General features: G+C 41.1%; 1 protein-coding gene across 3 annotated transcripts in view; it reads right to left on the bottom strand.

Annotated features, from left to right (window-relative positions):
- Positions 1 to 927: 927 nt before the first annotated feature.
- scn8aa (sodium channel, voltage gated, type VIII, alpha subunit a) overlaps positions 928 to 21187 on the bottom strand; it is a 38622-nt gene continuing 18362 nt past the window's right edge. For 2 of the 3 annotated variants that reach the window (XM_026367828.1, XM_026367826.1), the window contains exons 13-27: positions 19793 to 19928; positions 19319 to 19557; positions 18012 to 18185; positions 17511 to 17867; positions 16920 to 17393; positions 16073 to 16190; positions 15602 to 15756; positions 14870 to 15043; positions 10202 to 10324; positions 5144 to 5428; positions 4729 to 4782; positions 4329 to 4466; positions 4123 to 4227; positions 3743 to 4013; positions 928 to 3642 (exon numbers count right to left, since the gene is read on the bottom strand). In XM_026367828.1, the coding sequence (XP_026223613.1) occupies positions 2483 to 3642; positions 3743 to 4013; positions 4123 to 4227; positions 4329 to 4466; positions 4729 to 4782; positions 5144 to 5428; positions 10202 to 10324; positions 14870 to 15043; positions 15602 to 15756; positions 16073 to 16190; positions 16920 to 17393; positions 17511 to 17867; positions 18012 to 18185; positions 19319 to 19557; positions 19793 to 19928 (3963 nt within the window). In that variant the 3' untranslated portion in view covers positions 928 to 2482. The remainder of the gene's footprint in view (positions 3643 to 3742; positions 4014 to 4122; positions 4228 to 4328; positions 4467 to 4728; positions 4783 to 5143; positions 5429 to 10201; positions 10325 to 14869; positions 15044 to 15601; positions 15757 to 16072; positions 16191 to 16919; positions 17394 to 17510; positions 17868 to 18011; positions 18186 to 19318; positions 19558 to 19792; positions 19929 to 21187) is intronic. The other variant, XM_026367827.1, reaches the window with a different exon arrangement.

The following is a 21187-nucleotide window of genomic DNA, read 5'->3' as shown; positions in this document are numbered from 1 at the left end:
TTGGTTTCAATGTGCAGCAGCCAAACTGATTCGGAGACCTCATATTGTAAACAGACCTCTGTTATTTTTACAGACAGGGGGTTCTGAAACAGGCAGTGTTAAACACACCAAATGGCATTAGTGGTGTGACGATGGATGCTAGATTTATGTCCAGCCATCCACATATAAATAGGACCATCACTCCTGTGTAGAAAATAAATGGCAGGAACACCTAAAGAGGCAGCTGTGTCTTGTACGCCACTTGACAAAGCCTCTGTTTTTTTGTTGTTTTCTTTTTTATGAAAAACACCCACAAAGCATATTATACAACATAGTTGTGTCAATGTGAGGCCTGCTGATGTTTTATCTAGGCAAGTGTTAGATTTCTAACTCCATCTCTGGCTAATTATTTTTGAAGCAGGTGAAAGCATCTGAATGCCTGCAAGTACTGTATGTGAAAAGATGGTGCGAGCCTGGGTCCAACACCACACAGTGTTTAAGAGGTCCCACAAAAGCACAATGATACACTGACAAACATGGGACTTTCAGCACTCCGACTCAGACCAGAACACTATTCTCTTCTTCTGCTCTTGCATTTCTCTCATTCTCATGGCAGTCGCTCTAAAACACTGAAGGGAGAGGCCCTATCGATTTATTGGTCCATGTTTATTCTGTAATTTATCATCCACCCACCTCCCTGATACACCACACAAAGTCCTTTTAGTTCTACAGTCCCAAACACAAGCCCTTCACAGCCATCCACCCTCCATACATGCTAGGCACGACAAGGCATGTCCTTGTGATAATTCTCCACTAACTCTGCTGTTTCAGATGGTCAGTCTCACTGATCAAAGCTCGACTGCATCACAAGGACATCAGAGAAGGCTTTTTTTTTTCTAAAGCTACCAACTCCAATTGTCTGGAAAGCACAACCTACAGTAAGACATCACTCACTGGGAAATTCTGATGTGGGTCTGACAGAGTACAAAAGAGGAATTTTATTGAAAAACCGTGAAACTGCTGTTTGACATATCTACCTACATGTGGTTTTCTGTTCTTTTCCAATACTCCAAAAGAAATCTAAATCCATATTTCTCCCTTCTCCAAGACCTTGGCATGAAACATCACCTGCTTTCAGCGCCATAACAGGGACCACAGGTAAGGAAGGAAAGTGACAGGATGGATGTAAGTAAACAAACAGATGCAACCCCCAGATTTGGCTTAGGACTACTGACATGGCCTTCCAAAACCTGTACAACCTCAACATGAGGATAATCTTTTTCTAATACTCACACACTCCACACTCTGTTTTTACTTTTAACATTCAGAGCAGCATAAAAAACTTTTCTAGCTTGTGTTGTTGGCTGATCTGAGATATTAGCTCTGAGTGCTTACATCCTTCATTCACCTGAAGTTTTGATGAATTAAAAGATCAACGTTAGTCGAAAAATAATACTAGTGAAGGGATCATATGGACATCATTCCCCCTTATTCTATATGTCAGTATCTATTATCTTCATCTTCCATTTATACTTCTTGTAATTACCCCAGTGGACAGCCTAAAACCTATAGTCAATCCACTGCAGTAGTCTGAGAATTAGTGTCTTGTGGACTATGATTACTCATGCATGATTCCTGATCAAAACATGCCTTCATGCAAGTCATTTCTATGCATTGAACGAGCACAATAATTATTATTTATCTGGAACTCGGCCTGAGCAAGTCTCTTTCTGCCCAAGTCAAAACAATGACTAATGACCCCTGCCCGGTCAGTGTGAAAGCCCATGTAGACAGTGTCTTTTTCAATGTCAGTATAACAAAGAGAGAAGGAATGAAAAGACTAGTGACATGGGCTAAATGTTATCTTTTTTGCTGCTCAAATAATGTAAAGATGCAAGTATACTCAAAGCACAAACAAAAAAATCTTTGTCTACAATTCTGGGTTTCCCCTTTCACTAGGTTTCCCTCCTAGCTAAACTTGCTTGGTTGATTATTGTTTTCTTATTGATAAAGATGGTAAACTCAGTGTTACTAACCCTCCTTTAGACTGCTAAGACAGTTCTAGAGTGAGCTGTAAGATTCAGTCCCGTAGCATTGGAGCTGTGCTGCAGGGGGGTCCACACTCGGTGGTGGCAGGGCGTACGCAATTCTCCAAATATCTAGCAGAGATTTCTGTGCCGTGGCAGTTGGTCCCCAAAGAAATGTGTCATTGGCCAGCACATTGTGAGTCACTGTTTTTCATTTTGTATTTGTTCCTCATTTGTATGAACTTGGTCACTATGCAGCAAATGTTCCACAGTAAACTGATTGTGTTTGGTTCAGCTGTCTTTGATGACATAAGAAACCACACTGCCTCAGTAATATTTGAGTCTGTAAACATTTTTTTTTTATGTTTTGTTGTTTTTTTTCTTACTTGCAAATGATCACTTTTTCTACATTTGTTGGGTTTGGGCTCAGAGTCTCATCTCGCTGTGTTTTATTGGATTTGTAGAGTCACTGAACCCTAACACTTGGATTCCCACTCATCTTTTTGGTTTTTATCTTTCTCTTTCCTGGCCCACTCCTCCTTGTTGTCGTCCTGCTTCTCCTTGTCAGGTTTGGTCACGCTGTCATACGAGGGAAGAGAGGCTGTGGATGGCGTGCTCTCCTTTTTCTCTTGGTTCGTCCCGCCATTCTCAAGCTTGTTATTTGTAAAAGCATGGCGCTTAAAGATGATGCCGCGCCTGATGAGGTGAGCGCGGTAGGCGTTCTGGATAATTCTGGCAGAGACATCCTCCTGTTTGCGGCGGAGGGTGGTGGTGATGGGTTCATACGACACTTTGGAGGGGTTGGCTGCCACGAAACGCTCCTCCATCTGCTGCCTCAGCATGTCCAACTCACCACTGTCACCCAGCACACGCTTTGTGAAGGCAAACAGGATGTCCAGGCAGTGAATACGATCGCCGCTCACCATAGGCATGTCCATGGCAATTAGTTCTATAGTATTGGGCTTTGGCACTCGAAGTGGGTGCTCCAATGCATCAGCAAAGTCAGACAGCTTAGCAAAAGTAATAAACTGAGAGGCAGTGGGGTCAAACTTTTCCCAGATCTCATAGAAGGTTTCAAAGTCATCTTCACTGAGTGGATCAGCACTTTCCTCTGTGGCAACACTGAAGTTCTCGAGGATGATGGCAATGTACATGTTGACCACAATCAGGAAAGAAATGATGATATACATGACAAAAAAGAAGATTCCCACTGAGGGATTACCACAGTCGCCCTTCACTGACGTACCAGGGTTCTCCAAGTTGGGATCACAGTCTGGTGGGTAGTTGAGAATTGGCAGTAGTAACCCATCCCATCCAGCTGATGTGGTGATCATGAAGAGGATAATCATGCTGTTACCAAAAGTCTCAAAGTTGTACAAGTCATCAATGCCCGCTCCATGTTTTACATAACCAAAGTTAGACATGCCAAAGATGGAGAAGATGAACATGACCAAGAAGAGCAGTAGGCCAATGTTGAACAGGGCTGGCAGTGACATCATCAGAGCAAAGAGCAATGTTCGGATGCCTTTGGCTCCTTTGATGAGACGGAGGATACGGCCAATACGAGCCAGCCTGATCACCCTAAACAGGGTCGGTGACACAAAGTACTTCTCAATGAGGTCAGCCAAAAACATTCCTGAAGGAAAGGAAAGGGGAAAGAAAGAAAGATAAGAATAGATTTCAACAGGTCACATCCTCTCATCGCTCTCTCACTGCTCTCTGCTGCATTTACTCACCAACAATAGACAGGATGACCACTACCACATCAAAGATATTCCAACCATTGGTGAAGTAATAGTGGCGAAGGGCAAAGAGCTTCAACAAGAACTCCATGGTGAAGACTACAATAAATATAAAGTTGACCCAGTAGAGAACATTTTCAGTTTCATTTGACTGATCGTCTGTTTCCACCATCATCGTGACCATGTTGAGGCAGATGAGCATCATGATGGAGATGTCAAAAACTTGTTGCGTGACAAAATCAAACACCATTCCCTGGATCTTGTTCTATGAGGTGAAAACAGCAAAGATGAACAAAGTCCAAATTTTAACCAACAACAGAATAATCTAAATACAACTTTAAAAAAAGTGCAAACTTTAAGAAAAACATCCATACCGTTGGTCGAGGAATAGGTTTTTGAGGTTTTTTAGACCCCAGTTTTTTCATGGCATTGTAGTACTTCTTCTGTTCCTCTGTCATGAAGATATCCTGACCTCCAAAGTAAAGGGATAAACACAGATTTGGTTATAACCTTATTCCAACAATGGAAAATGGACACACTTGGGGCAAAACAGAGGATTTGGCAACAGAACGAGTCTTATCTTTTTCTTCTGCTGGTTGAAGTTGTCAATGATCACACCAATGAAGAGGTTGAGGGTGAAGAAGGAGCCGAATATGATGAAAACGACAAAGTAGATGTACATGTAGATGTTGACTTCATAGTCTGGTTGGTCTTCCACCTTAGAGGGAAGCAAAGTGTTCAAAGTAGAATTTTATTAACATAATCATTTTGGGGAAGATGCTTATTCACATTATTGTGAAGGGTTTAGATTAGATTAATAAAGAGCAATAATGTATTTATTAAATTTCACATATTTTTTTTATTCTGTACAAAATGCAAAAAATATATTATAAAGCAGCTATTTAGAGTTTAATCTTCGGAGACATTTCTGCATATGTATCAAAATATGTATTAATATTTATTGAGAAAGCAGAATGTACCTCTCTGGAATCCACAGCCGCGTACATAATGTCCATCCAGCCTTTGAACGTGGCCTTTTAAAAAGATACATGACTAAATACATTGCAGAGACAAAAAGCAAATAATACCAAGCAAATCCTAAATTTAAATCAAAGAATACTCAAACTCAAACCGAAAGTGATGTATGTCCCATGGTACAGCTTGTGCATGGAGAGAAACCAGTAGATGATGGAGAAACATACAAATATAAACAATGAATGTGAAGAATACACGGCCTCAGAGTACCGTGAAAGGAAATGGAATTTGAAGCAGTAACAGACCTTTAGGTGAAGCACAGAAAAAACAAAAAGCAAAAGCTCATAGGAAAATAAGGAAACCAAGTTAGTGTGAAACAAGACATGGAGTTTGTGAAGAAAGGAGGAGGGACACTCTCACCACTTGCAGCAGGGCAAGGTAGCCGGCGCCCACATTGTCAAAGTTGATCTTGACGTTCTTCCACCTGACCTCAGTGAAGTTTTGTTTAATGAGGGCCTCGCACTGGGTCCTGTTGTTGACCACGTCGACAGGAAAGTATTCCTCCGACGTCTCATTGAAACAGTAGTAGTACTTGCCCGCAAACAGGTTGACCCCCATGATACTGAAAATCAGCCAAAAGATGAGGCAAACCAGCAACACATTCATAATGGAAGGGATGGCACCCACCAAGGCGTTGACTACCACCTAGACCAGACCAGGAAAGACAGGACATGACAGTGTGAGAACCAGGAAACCAACACAGCTCATTCAACCCCTCTAACAAGACACTACATACTGTTATGGCGTTACACTTAGTACTTGAAAACACTATTTGTCACATGTATAGGAGCTGTAATTTAGTTTTATTAGGATTTGACATAGCCAAAAATAAGCACGGCACACCGCTGCGATGCGCATACTGAACTGTGGGGAATTAATGGGAAAGGAGAGCTGTATCAGTTCTGTTCTAATTAGAGCAGCACTGATGTGGGTATGAGATGCTCTTTCATCTGTTGAAGCGGCTAGAACTGCTCGAGGGATACTCAGACACACACATACACACACATACAAGGCTAATACCTATGTACAATCATCTCTAATGATGACATGTTTATGATGCAAATTATACATTTAATACATTTTCTATATAATATATAATAACTTTGTGAATGTTTATGATTTGGTGACTGCAGTTATACAGGGAAAATGCTTTAAGGGCTCTAATTAGCTTTTTTACAATCAGTGTGTAAAACACAGAGAAATTGGCAAATAACACAATAACATGTAGTTGATATAAATGTTTATAAACTGAAATTACTCCTGTGGGTGACTGTAAGTGGAGGTTGCTCCATAAACAGATCATCACTAACAATAAATGAAAGAAGAAGTAGAAGTAGAATAATAGAACAGCAGCACAAATTAGTGTATAAATACTGTACATGCCCTTACAGCTGCTCATCACAGCATATTAGTGTGTTATAAATTCTTTAGTAGATATTGAATCTTCTAAATGTATTTCATGTTTTATAATTAGTTAGTTTTCTATGTACGATATTGTTTTGATGAATGTGATGTGACGAGACACGTGACATATACTGTGAGCTGTTGTAACATACAAATTGCACACTTTATAACATAATTTAAGCTAATCTAAATTAGAGGGACACACGCACACACACACACACACACACGTGCCAACAGTTCTTTTTTAAAGCTTTATCTCTGACCAAACCATTAAACGGTCCTGTTACTATTGAACATACATGCATATTGTATTATGCACGTTAAACAGGCAGTTCACTGTTGTGAAATAGTCAAAAAATAAATCAAAATAAAACTTTATTAAGCTTACCTAAGTGTTTGCCATACCATTATGAAGTGTCCACTATTACCACCCCAACCTTAGACAGTCAATACTTTTCACCTTACTGGCCCCTTTAATAATTAGCCCCAATCAAACAATGCAACACTATAACCGTTTAAAATGAAATTAATTAATTAATTAAAATAAGTGTAATTCCCACCACCACCCCAAAATCTAGTCCTTTATCGTAGTCCAACTGATTTCCTAAATATTTATCATAGCGAGTAACAAGCTCAGCACATAGTGAACCGCTCACTACCAGTGTTAGGCAGGCCGACCAGCAGCTCTCAGGCAGACAGCTGAGCATGCATGTCTTTTGCAGACTCGTTTTGTGGAGCCATATTCCCTCCTCATTAAAGACAGACAGGGAGGAGCTCTAGAGCAGGATTCTCTCTGCGTGTGCACAAACCTTCACTGACTGACTTATGCTGAATGTGGAATCATACATTTGAAATGTGGTGTTCAGAAGGCATGCTATTGAATTGTTGTGTGTAAAATGCTAAAAGAAAATAACTTAATAATCACAGGATATTTTTCTAAGACAGTGTACAAGGCTTTCCCACACAGTGTTGGCATCACACTCGCTGAGAGAATGGCTCTTTGCTCAATCTGAGGTACAAGTGAACCACTTTAAAAAATTTCACTGTTTAGAAAAAGAATTAGGCCATGCTGTGTGGAAAGCATTCTCAGAAAGAGGGAAAATGGCTTTCAAAAATGCATAATGTGCATCGGCAGTTATAGTACATGCGTGTTATATGGCATTGTGCAATCTCAAGAACCGCTCAAATCAATAAATAAATAAATAGAGAAATGTGTGGATAGAGAGATAGCGGCTAAAGTAATAATGCCTGAAGTTTCGTGTGTCTAATCAGCCATTCTGATATTTATACATCTTTATTAGTGTCTGAAAAATATCTGTAGCACCTTTTTGAAGGCCAAAACACTTTTTGGCTTGTATATGCAAAAGATTAAATGATGACTGATGGCCTTCATCAGCGGGAAAATCTTAAATTACTAGATGACTTTTTCTTTAAAATCTTTGGATGTTACCTAAACTTCAGCAAGTTCATCAGGAAGAAGGTGATTTACTGAAGCTATAGCTAAACATGGTGCCATTCCTGTACAATGCATTGCTAAAAGAAAACGTAGGGCCAACATTACAAAGCAGCATTAAGAGAAAGAGAGAGCAAAGTCAGAACAGCCCATAATCATTGCATGTTAAGCAGTGCAATGTGTCCCTCAGCACTGTTGAGTTGCGTTGGCCTCCGCGATGCGTCACATCGTAACACTCAACCAGTGGGGATGTATACGTTCTCATCATTCTAACTCTCCAGAATCTCTTTCATAAGGTGTCATCTCTCCATTCATGTACTTCCCTATTCATTTATTTATTGCTTTCACCTCAGTTTTTCCATTTTCAGGTCAAACAAAATGGTAATTCAATTGATGAACATAGACATTATAGTAAAAACTGATACAGCAGGATCAAATTCCTTTATGTGTTTCCCTTTACATTACTGGGCCACCCTCACCTCTTGTACCACATACACCCAGTGAATGACTTCATTCATAGGGGCACTGGTATTTCATCAATGCACTCGACTAAAGCAAATGTGCCATGATTTCCAACCCCAAAAATGACATAAGGTTATTGACAGATCTATTTCTAATGCCCAAATTAAAAATTAACCCTACGAGAAACATTCACGACAACATCCATAAAGCCTATCCAGGGCCTAAAAGCACAGATGTCTGCTCATATGCAACGGCATCACATTTTAGTCGCTGGATATCTAGTATGAATGAGACTTTACTGTGAGGTAAATTTTTAAGAATAAATTTGTTTGCAATTAATCCACACACTGAATTATTACACAGGCCGCCTTCTCCTACTGCTCTGTCATTTTTGGGACGTACCAAAGAGGAGCGACACATTGTCTGTCTAGGGTTGAAAGTGCTCTCCGAACATCATAGTACTTGTCAAACTATGGGCTACAACCCACCCAGACCCAGAACTCAAAGTGAGTTTAACTGGGCCCATTGTTGCCTCCCAGTTTCACTTCCTGTGGGAGTGGAAGGCAACAGGAAGCCAGGGCCTGCTGTATGCGCTACAGTATGCGGTGCCATGACATGACAGCAGTAATGTCTTGTGTGAAATGGCAGCCTAGCATATTTGCTAAGCTTCTGCCTGCATTCCTGAAGGATGCCGCTGATAACAATAATACATGTTTAATATGGACAACGTTCAGAGAAATTTACAGTCAGAATGGATTGTCAGCAGAACATTCGGTCAGATGGTACGACCCAAGGTGCAGGTACTGGCAGAAGCTTAACAAATACTTTCCTCCCAAAGCCACAACACTGTGAGTGTGTGGTTTCTGTCTCAGTCCCTGATGTAGAAATATCCTGGACAAGCAGGAGAGAGTGTGGTGACCCTCCAGCGGTCCGGCCCAGCTGAACTGGGTCGAGGTGGAGTGAGTAGTGGAGGAATAAGGGGGTGTAGAGGAATAGGAGAAGGGGGGAAAGGGTGAGGTGGGTGCTGCACAGTGCTGCACATGTGGGGCTGAGGGGGAGAAGGTGGTAGGGGGGGGTCTGAGGTGAAGAGAAGAAGCTCAAACTAGAAGACAAGGCAACCAGTCCAAGAATAGTGAGAGGTAAAGAAGAATGAGATCATGACAGATAGAGAGAAAGAAAGAGAAAGAGGCAGGAGGGACTACGGTGACAACAACCAGGTGCAACCTATCGCTACCACCAGTCACAAAGGCAACCAATCAGATGTGTATTTTAGGGCAAGACGGCTGAAGCAACCGGAGGTAATGATGTCTGCTCTAAATCTTTTGTTACAGATAAGACAGATTCCTCTGAGCGGTTGTTTGACAGTCGCCCTGCACAGTTTTGGTGTGACTGTTAGGCAGAGGTTCTGGTGTCCTGCAGCTCCCTGGTTCCTGCTGGTTGTTCTCGATGCCAGATGCATTGAGGGATGGTGTGAGCTGGGGAAGGGGGGAAGTTATGGGAGCAGGGAGGGGGCATGTGGAGGGGGAGTGTGGGGGGGGGGGGGGTCTCAATTGAAAGCAGTGGTTGAAAATCAGGCCAAATGAAGAGCTTATTGTTGACTTCAATGCTCTATGATATGGCATGTAGGTTTGGTTAGCTCTGACCAATTTACATTCATTTTGGCCAATCAAGAGGAAACAAAGTAAGATGAGGTACTGTAATCAGAATTTCTAGTTTGTCACTTATGTGATGAGGCAGCTTTGTGAAATATATTTCTGTTGTTCTTTTTCTTTTTTAATATCAATTTGTATGTAGAATTTTTTTGGTTGTTTAATAAATTCAATTGAAATGCTTGTTGTTCTGCTGGCGATATAACTTCACCGTTACTTTACTCTGTCTCCCAGCTGCATCATGACTTTCGCTCTAACAAAGGCATGGTACAGGACTGCGCATGGAAAGGTGACTTCTTGGCTTTGATTTCCTGGTTTTAAAAACAATCCCCCAATATTATTGAGTTCTTTTTTTTTTGTCCTCTTAGTTTGTTTTTAGATCAGTTCTAGCATGCTTTAAACTGTTGAATGGGCATGCGGAAGGATCAGCTGCTTAGCTTTGGATCTTACCCTCATCCCTTCAAAACGTGACAAGGCTCTGAGGGGTCTCAAGGCCCTTAGTGTCCTGAGTGATTTAATGGGCCCTAGATCGGAGTAGCCCAGCGCATTAGCTACAAGGCTGACTATAGACACCTACACAAAAACAGAGAAGCAAAAGAGGTTCCAAACTGTTAGAAGTGAGAATATTCACTAGGGAAGAGAGACGGCCCTGGCATAGGCGGAGAGTTTCTTAACATACACACATAAATCTATGCATGTATATGCATGTATAACATGGCATTTATACATGTAAATACACTGAGAGAGAAGGTCAATGTTTAGTATAGGTTTTATGTGCGTAGTATTTTTAGTAGCAGAAGGCCATAGGGATTGTTTGTCTGTTATTTTGGGGCAGTTGACGAGATGTGAAAAATCCTTTGTACCTGCAAAGAAATATGTGGTTGAGAGAGAAAGAGAGGAGATAGAGACATCAGACTCAAATAGAGGGTAAATTAGGCAGAAAAGAGTGCTACATGATTTAGTTAAGATTCAAGCGAAGGGACTGGGAGAGGAAAAGGAATTGGGGAAGGAGGGAAGGAGAGAGGTTACCCTGTAGAAGCTCATAAAAACCCAACAGACTTGAGAGCCTTACCCTTGCCCCTCTAACATTGTCTCTCCATGTCGCTCTTGGGCTGAGGCATAAAATCCCATATAATTTAAGACAGACAAACTAACGGAACCTAAGAGAAAGAATACAAGTAAAAATGTACAAGTGTGTCATTTTTCATTTTCTTTTTCATACATCAAATCAAATGTGTAACACAGCTTTTAAAGTCAAATAGGAGAGTCACAGTCACATGAACCACGCACGAGAAACAGGGATGGAGGTTAAGGGCAGACCGGATATAGTTATTAGCACTGGATGGCACTGAAAGGACAAAAATACACAGTCGAGTACAGTCGAGTTACACACAGTTAACAATAACAGAACACAACCTCAAAGAAACTGGTGCCGCCCTGCTCATGTCCAGCAGCAGCCACCAAGGGTTTGCTGCAGCCAAAGAAAACTGTACATCAATTAACAGCGAAATTAAAAATGCACAGAACTCTGAATAAGAATAAATAACAAATAAATCAATGGAGATTGCTAATGTACTATAGCTCAGGGTCATACAGTTAATCTAAACTAAACATATTTACAGTATTCCATCGCCATTGGAGGAACCGGATGGAGTGTGGTCAATAAGCTCCACAGTGGAGGAATGACATAGCCCTGATGGAGTCACCTGACCTTTGTAGCTTTGTAAAGACGTACTCTTTGGCTGAATGCAGGTTATTTACAGTGCAAATGCAGTGGTGGAGAGCAGCAATAGAATTCGCTAAAAGTCTTATGGATCTAGTCAACTAGACTTATTTGTTTTGTTTTGTTTTTCTGAGCATTATTAGAGTTGCACATTAGCCTCGGGTATTTTACCCATTTTTTCCCAAACTGTAATTTTCTTGGTTTGAATGCTAGAGGGACTGAAACAGCAGGAGAACCAGTTCCTTACAAATAAGGAAAAAATATCAACAGTGAACACATGTGAAAGCACCTCCAACCAGCCACCGACACCAACCGGTCAAACTCACCGCAAGAAGTACACAACATCCAAAGCTTACCAAAGTCACGGAGGGAGGTAACAGGCAAAATCTTCATTTTGACTGACGCCTTTATCACAGACTACAAGAGATAAATGTTTCAACGGTTTCAGACAGAAAGAACAGCAGGACACATATCAGGATGGACCGAGGCTTGTAAAGGTTGGACACTGATCAAACATCAGCTCCACAGTGTCCTAAATAGGACCTTTATTTAGATTCTGCTGAGATTTCTACATTGTGTTTGGCACAGAGCCCCTGTCGCTATCAATAACCTTTTAAATAAGTTAGCAGCTGTTCGGCATGGAGACAGTAAAATAAAGATTTTGCCTTGATCTACACTACAGTGTTTGGGGTAATTGTCACCTTCAGCCTGACCCCTTGGAGAGCCCCTTTTGGGGTGCTCGGCCTCTGGCCCCCCAGCCGGGCCAGCTGTGTGGTAGCGGCCTCAGCGCTTCAGCGTCCTTCTCACAGAGCTCTGCAAGGCAAGGCCAATGACATCTGGGGCTGTGATCCCATGATGACGACAGCACAAACAAAACAGAAATAAAAGAAAACTAAAAACAAAGGGAAAAACACAACAAAACAATGATAATAATCTAAGTGACAAAGAAAAAATGAATGGAGTATGACCCCTAGCAGCCTCACGCTCGTACACCTCAGTATCACTATTAATCTAACTCTAATTAGTGGCATTAATTCGAAAGCTACTTTAAGATGCATGTGGACTCTTAGTCTTATAATGCAAGTATCTTTTGACAATAATAAATAATTTGGTTTATCTGACAAGAAGATTACAAAAATATTCTTTCATGTCAACATAAATGACAGATTACATTTAAGTAATTGTGTGATTTTTTGAAGTTAGTTACATAAAAGGGGGCACACACTTCTGCATTCCCTTATTGTTTCATAATTTTAATTATTTTATATTAATTTGTATTGATGTTTTCACTTGCACATGAAATAGTATTGCTGTAACTTTTTGTCAAAAAAGCCAAATTAAATCAACCATGATTCAATTTGTGAAAGAAATAATGAATACTTTTAAGAAGCACTGTTACCACTTTACTGGGTAAAAACCTCTGGTTAAGTCTTCCAGGGATTATTTTACACACTAATTCACTTTCTTTACCACTTTAACACTTCTTCCCCTGACATTCTCTCCAATACATACATAATACAGAAACATTATTATAATGAAAAGCAGAAAGATGCAAATCAAATGGATAACAAAAATATATACGATGACACAAGGGAAATATGAGGAGGAACACACTCACACACATCGGTCAACACAGGCCGGGCCAATGATGGTGCACCCCCCCCCCCACCACCACCACCACTTTTCTGAGTCCATGGCAATGATGTCACCCCAAGACACAGGATGACAGAGGCACAGTCAGGTCACAACACAACCCAGACTCATCAAACACTTTTTTTTTGGAGGGGGAGCGCTAGTGAAGACCAAACTTACCGCCAGCTGCCTGTCACCCACCATCATTACATCTCAGCATAAAATCACCACATTCCTGAGGTTACACTTTTAAGAGGGAATGAAAGGAGGACAGGGAAAGAGGGGAGGAGGAAGGATGTCACTCTTTGTAAAATTGTCACAGCTTGGGAAAACATAGCGCCCTGCACTGTCCCAAGTGTCTTGACAACACACCTACAGAGAGGGAGTCTAGATGGCAATAACTAGAATCAGTACAGTGGGGTATGATGCTTGATGCTATGTGTCTTATTCTGTATTTGTGCTTAATTTTAAGTCTCAAAAACTATATAATATATAAATGCATTGGAGATTGAATCCTTTAATCTATGGTATGTAAAAAGTGTGTGTGCTGCAGGTGGTCTGGATTACAGGAACTTAGAATGAATGAACATAGCAACCTCTGGTCATTGATAGGAGTCCATTCACAGGTATTGGCTAAGGTGTTTGACACTGCGGAGAAGTGATTAGTTCAAGGAGAAAGTCAGAAGTCAGGGAAATTCTTATTCTACCATATTCTGCCACTCAGTGCACCTGAGTCGTCATATATGTAAAATTAAAATGCTCGCCATGAACAATGTCTCCCCCACTTTCAAATCTCTTGCTGAAATCCTTCACAGACACCTCAGGAAGGACACAGTCTAAGGTGATATTGTCTTGAGGTAGGCACATTAAGGCAAAGTGGTGTTAATATACTTTGTTTAACGGCAAAGAATAATGAATTATCCCTGTTCTGGTCTTTCAGGCTTGACTGACACAGGGAGCAGAAAAGTACATAGAGAGAGGACAAAGACACATATCAAACATCTTACAGGTCAGAGACACAGGCAAAGACAGTTTTACAGTGACACATCTTTGACACAAACTATTGTTCTGAGCATGACTTGAATATGGTTGTAATTTTAATCATTTGTTTCTGGATTCTGAATCATTTCCTCTGGTTTTGATGCACCCCAATTGTTTTTTTTTTTTTTTAAACAAGCACTTAATTCTTCATATTCAAGCATCTCACAGTGATCAACCAAAAATACATAGGGACTGTTGCTTGATGGAGTTGTAAAAGATGAGAAACGCATGTAGACAGACTGCAGTAGAGTCTTGTAAAACACTGTCACTAATGCACGAGTAAACAAATAAAAATACTCTGTTATGGTACACAACATGCCTTCGCATCTATTGCACCCCGTAGGGCAGATATTAAAGTTAGAACCGGTCTTTTTTAAAATGATCCACCCCCAACAAGCAACAGTAGGTGCAATGCATGAAGGGTACATTTATTATCTATCTATCTATCTATCTATCTATCTATCTATCTATATTTATGTCTATATCTATGTAATGTCTATATCTATATATATATATATATCTATAGAAGCAAAGAGAGTATAAGTACTCCCCAAACTAGAACCAGTACAATGTGTATACTAAAGCATATAGTGCAAAAAAGCGACACTTTACATCTTTCTACCAATGTGTAGTTGTTGAACCAGGATGTGGTTGAGGACCAAGCTACTGTTCTTCTGCACTAGTCTACTTTACACAATGGAGGAAATAAGAGCCAGACTTACATCCACAATGAAGAAGTCCAGCCAACACCAGGCATTGGTGAAGTACTTGACGAAACCATAGGCAACCCATTTCAGCAACATCTCCAGAATGAAGATGTAGGTGAAAACCCTGTCTGCGTACTCCAGAATTATCCGAATAGTCTTCCTCTGCTCGATGTACACGTCTTCAAAGGCCTGTGAAAAAACAGAAAAAACGCTCTGAGCCACAGAAAAGACGGTGCAGGACATATTGCACCTGGTGATTTATGATTCGGCTAATGAAATTGTGTGCAGCACTACAACCCCACTCATGGCTGAACACTAACAATGATTTACAACATAAAAAAAAACTGTTTTGCATGAAATATTTTAAACAACTGTGCTCTTATTTTAGAGACATTCAACATGCTTGAAAGCAAGACTTCACTCCATCGCCAGAAATAGATCCCCTGATTGATTTATGGTAAAAGGCCATTGATCACCAGCCCATCCCCTGACCAAGCGGCTCTGAGACTGAACAACCAAACTGACTGTGTGACTGATCGGCTTGTTTCAGTATTATACACAGAAACCGGTCTCCATAAAGTCTGTTTATGACTTTGAGTGAGTCAACTTATCCAATCATAATGCAGTTTGGATTTTCATAGCTTGATGATCTGTTTCATTTACAGATTAACCTGGTTTAAATAAAACCTCATAGCCTTATATTTTCTTCTTATTTAAATGATGCAAAGCTAACACAGGCACCCTTACCAGGGCTCCACTACTGAGGAGGATCATGAAGATGATGAGGGTCTCAAACCAGTTATGTTCCACTATCAGGTAGCAGGTTTTTCTCAGGAACCACCAGCTCTTCCCCCAGCCCATGGTAATGTCAACATCACAGCACTTATACTTGGCCACACAAGCTGAGGACACACAGGAGGAGAGATGACATGATGACACCAGGATAAATTCAGATATCAATGGCAGATTCCTTTTTAAACTGTCTTAACTGTGCACACATTTCTATGTTAATATCCCCTTTAAATAAAAAACTGTGTTTAAATAAAAATAAATATCTGTAATGTACGTTATATTAGATACATATAAAATTAAATAAACTACAACTAAATACTGACAATGCTGTCCTTCACCCTGCCACCTCATCATTTCATCTAAACCCAGAGGAGTCTCTGTGTTGTGGGGTGAAGATAATAGCTGCATTGGAAACAGTGGTCTCACCATCTGTCCAACATGGCTCTGGTTCCATATATTCCTCCACCGTCTCCACCACCACCACCTCCTCCACATCTGGCTTGATGTCAATGGTACTGCCTTCTGAGGAGCTGGTGTCATCCAGCTGGACACAGGTGTGAGAGCACACATACAAACAAACATGCAAGCATGAATGCACAGACCGACACAGTGATTAAGAATCATTTCAGTTTCACTGCACAGCTAAAAAAACACTTGTGTAGTCTTCTGGATTTTGTCGGGAAATGAAAATGTGTTATTTCCAAATGGCGTTGGCTTAATCTCTAAATGGAAAAAAAATATATAAGTACTATTTGATCATAGAGGTTTTTTTCCATACTGAGATGGACACTACATCAATCCTGAACATCTCATATCATCCCCATGAACACTGAAATGGAATATCAAATGGCAGATCATCTGCTCTGAAAGTTTTCTAAATGCATTTCATCAAATGACATACGTCAGCAAATGTCCATTTCATCCACACTGGCTGCCTGCTCCAACCACTCTGGCTGACTCTATTGAGTTAGATTAGTGTCTGAGCAGCGCAGAGTAACCAGCCACACCTATAGATATACTGTCCTGCAACAGGAAATTGCAGTGTAGAGTAGCTGAAGATTATGACAACAAAAACAACACGTGGCTGCACAGAGAGTTGCCTGCTGTATTTCATGTCAACATTGTAAAAGTAACATTAATTATTTTATAAGTGCTTAGAACACATGATTTTATTGTTATGCAAGCTCCAGATGTTTTCCTCATTCCCTGCTTTAATACTAGACTGAGATAAGTTATTAGAAGTGTATAATACTGATGCACTCTTGTCACTGACCTCTTTGCTGTTCTCATTATCCGACTCGCTGCTGAAATCCTCTGTGTTAAGGTTCTCAAAGTCAGACTCTCCTACAGCTATGGGCACGCAGACGGTCAGATTTGGGTTGTGGATGAATGACATGTGGTCCTCATCAATCATATACTTGCCCACGCTGCTGCCAATACCGCTGGTGGTGCCGTTACCATTTTTAGCATAGTCAAGGTCACGGTTGATGTCCACCCCGGTGTGATTAGCTATGCAGTTCAGCTTCTTGTCATACATGTCATCTAAAGGCTTCTGCTCATCCTCCATTGGCGGTTTTCTCAGCAGACTGGCCACCAGTATCCGCACTTTCGCTTTTATCCATGCAATGCCCTTCTTGATGCGCATGACTGAAATCTGCAGGTTGTTGGGTTCGCCGTCATCATCTGTCGCAGCCAAGTTGTCAGCGCTGAATGAGCTCAGCAGCAAGGCAAGGAACAGGTTCAACACCTTTAGACACAGAATAAGAAATCTGTAACTAAATGTCAATAGTTACTTTATCCATCTCTGAAAACAAAAACATTCTCCCTGAAAAACCCTGGACACAATCCCACTGTGGACACTCACCACCAGGTTACCGATGACCATGACCATCATGAAGACGATGAGGCACATGGCCTGGCCCGCCACCTCCATGCAGTCCCACATGGTCTCAATCCACTCACCACATAGCACCCGGAAGACAATCAGGAAGGAGTGGAAGAAGTCATTCATGTGCCAGCGGGGCAGCTCACAGTCAGCAGCAATCTTGCACACACAGTCTTTGTAGCTCTTTCCAAACAGCTGCATGCCGACCACAGCAAAAATGAAGACGATGATGGCCAGCACCAGAGTCAGGTTCCCCAGGGCTCCCACTGAGTTACCAATAATCTTAATCAGCATGTTGAGGGTTGGCCATGATTTGGCCAGCTTAAAAACTCTCAGCTGAAGTGGAATAGGTGAAAAGAGGAGGTGGGATATTTAGTCAAATAAAAAAAATTATGGATGAATAAGCAGGTTTAATTTATCTATAAATAACATTTAAACTTTGTTTGTTTTGCCACGAGAGGAGCTAAAGTGAGCATTTACCAATCTGAATGACCGCAGCACAGACAGACCCTCCACATCAGCCAGAGCCAACTCCACTAAACTCAGCGTCACAATGAAACCATCAAAACAGTTCCAGGCTTCCTGGAAGTAGTAGTATGGATCCATGGCCACCAGCTTGAAAAGCATCTCCCCTGCAAAGATCCCAGTGAATACCTGGCAGATTGGAAAGAAATTTCGACAAATAGATCAACAACACGTTTCACAGGAGAACTGAGAATGTGACAGTATACAGGAAGTCAGAGATCACATTTGAGATATTTGCTCTGATTCATTTTGAGGCTGCACCAGTAGAATAAAAACAGTTATTGAAAGTGGCAGAATATGTAGTTAATGTGTGTGTGTGTGTGTGTGTGTGTGTGTGTGTGTGTGTGTGTGTGTGTGTGTGTGTGTGTGTGTGTGTGTGTCAGTAAGAGTAGTAAGAATTAAACAGCATAAATCACTGAGGGTTATCCACAATCATAGAGCACACATAATAACTAAATGCACCATGTGAGAACATGTAAGGTTTGTAGAAATGGGTGTGTGCGTGCATGAGTGTGTAAGAAGATGATTCATCTGGCATCACGGCCACCTAGAAATGTTCACCTGTACTGCCCATTGGCCTTTTCTAGTAAATTATTCTGGAGCAAAACTGGGTAATAACACATTTCGGTGCTGTGTCAACTGTAAATTAATACCTTTCTACATTTCTGTATAAATACACACTCACACACACACACTGACACACACACACTGACACACACACACAGAGGTTTTTATTATTACAATAGCTAGATTGTGCCTGTGTCATTTGTAACACACCTGGTTTTGGGACGTTGACACAACATATTTTAACAAATGTGACACTGAAAAGTAAAACAACAATCATGGTTACTCGGTTTCATTAAACAAGCAATATCATTTCATGGAAGCCACAATCCTGGCACTAATTGAGAGCTATTTATCGATCATGCTCCATGAAATATTAATGCAGACCTCCCACCAGTCAGAGAGTCAGGCCGGTCCTAGTGCAGCAAACATTAGCTCCAGTCAACCAGAGGAAAGTAGGAGAGAGAAGGAGAGGGAGAAGAAAAGGAACATGTGTGCATGTATGTGTGTGAGAAATTCACGGACACAAGGAAGCAGCAGGGTTTTTTTTTTTTCCTTTCAACTTTGAATTGGCAATAAAAGACCTGCCAATTACAGTCCCAAAAATAACACCTCTCCATGAGCTGCAGAGACAAAGCTGAGGAGATCATTCACAGTGAATGGGATAAAAATAAAAGAGTAAAAAGACTGGCACTCACCAGATTGCCTACAGACAGCATATCTTCAAAGTCAGTGGTCATGGGGTAGTGCTCCATGGCCATGAAGAGGGTGTTGAGCACAATGCAGATGGTGATGGCTAAGTCCACAAAAGGATCCATGACTATCAGGTTCACAATCTCCTTGATCTTAATCCAGTTGGGGCTGCACTCCCAGATCAGGAATGTGTTAGCAAACTTATACCAGCATGGCGGACACTTGCGCTGAGACTCCTCCAGTTCTGAAGACATAGCGCGGACCACACATCAAAACCAAACATACTGGCGTGCTTGAGAATACCGCATGCAATGGTATCAAATGATAGAAAAATTGTATGCATTGTATGTATCTGGTACTGTTGGATATGCAAAGCAGATAAGCAGGAAATTCATGTCAAACTAATCAACCAATGAGAGCAGCCCTAGTTAAAGAATAATGAGAGAGCAGGTTAAATAGCTGGGTTAAAGTGGCAGTACCCTCCACTAGTGTGTTGGTAATGACGCTCATGACACTGTTGGCCCGCTCTTTCCGCCCAAAGGAGGTATTGAGCTGGTCCACAGACACCATCAGGGAGCCCGACAGCTTCTTCTTCACCTCAACCTCAGTAGTCGGCTGTCAGGAGGAGAGGAAGAATCAAGCACCCATGGAGAGGACATGAACACCATCCCACATCACCACCGGTGGCCGGCGGAGGGAAGTGCACAACAGCATTGGCAGGAGTAAGAAGTAGAGGATCAGATTTTTGGAGTGGGGGGCAGGGCATGTTTCAGTCTTTTCTATCTTAGTGCTGGTTTCAAGGAAGATGTGTGTATGCTGTAAATGCATGCAAGTCTCAGCCAAAGTGGGAGCGGTGGTCCAGGGCTACTTGACCTAATTGTGTTTGAATGTAATTAGCTCATCCCGATTAAATAATAAATGGATTGTGAGCTACTGTGCAAGGAGAACTGCTTCTGCATGAATGCATTTTCAGTCCTGTCATGCAGTAATGGAGGCTTTGCTGCCATTGCAATATAATCATTGGGTTATTTTACAAAATGTCTCCCAAATCTGGCCATTTTAACATTACTTGCAAATTGATGCTACAGTATCTTTTCTTTCTACTTTGAAACCATACAACTTATATTGCAACCATCAAGAGCATTGTAAAAAGATCATATGGAGGTAGGTAGTTCAGATCCATCCAGTTGTCATGCATGAGCATGCTCCAAGTCAAAGAGAAGGAGAGGAAATTACAGACACCATAGCCATTGTTCTATTTGTCTACGTCATGCTTATTCTAACTTCGGGTTTTAATCTACCATGCTAGCTTGAAAAAGACACAACTAATTCACTACTGTTGACCAGGGAGAGTTTGGAAAACAGAGAAAGGTAAAGACACACAAGGACAGCAGCCCTCCTTTTTTAAAATTAAATTACAAAGGCTTGGTGTGTGATGGTGTGTGTTATTTGTGTATCTACTCTATGATACTAAGAGTGTATTAGGGAAGCAGATAAAATGTCTGTGGCTCTACAGTGCTGGTCCCCTCAGTTTCCTCCACCTCCTACTGTAGATCTACCCACACAGAATAGCAGAAGACTTGGATGCCTGGAGGAGGAATACATCATCACACTGGAGCATGTTAACTCATCAATACATGTTGTTAACAAAAACTGTGCTTTGTTACTGAAGTGTGTTAAATAGTAACTTAACAACAACACAGAGTTGTGCATTAAATCTTAAAGATGAGTTTGATCTATGTGCCAAAATCTTCTAATGAAGTGGGGAAGAAGTAGTAGTAGTAGTAGTAGTAGTAGTAGTAGTAGTAGTAGTAGTAGTAATAGTAGAATCATGTCTGTTTGATTAGTGGCTGTGTGAGAGCGAGTATTATGCA

The sequence above is a fragment of the Anabas testudineus genome, chromosome 7, assembly GCF_900324465.2.
Source record: "Anabas testudineus chromosome 7, fAnaTes1.2, whole genome shotgun sequence".
NCBI classification, from domain to species: Eukaryota; Metazoa; Chordata; class Actinopteri; order Anabantiformes; family Anabantidae; genus Anabas; species Anabas testudineus.
The sequence above is the reverse complement of the archived record's forward strand: the minus strand, read 5'-3'. Positions and strand labels throughout refer to the sequence as shown.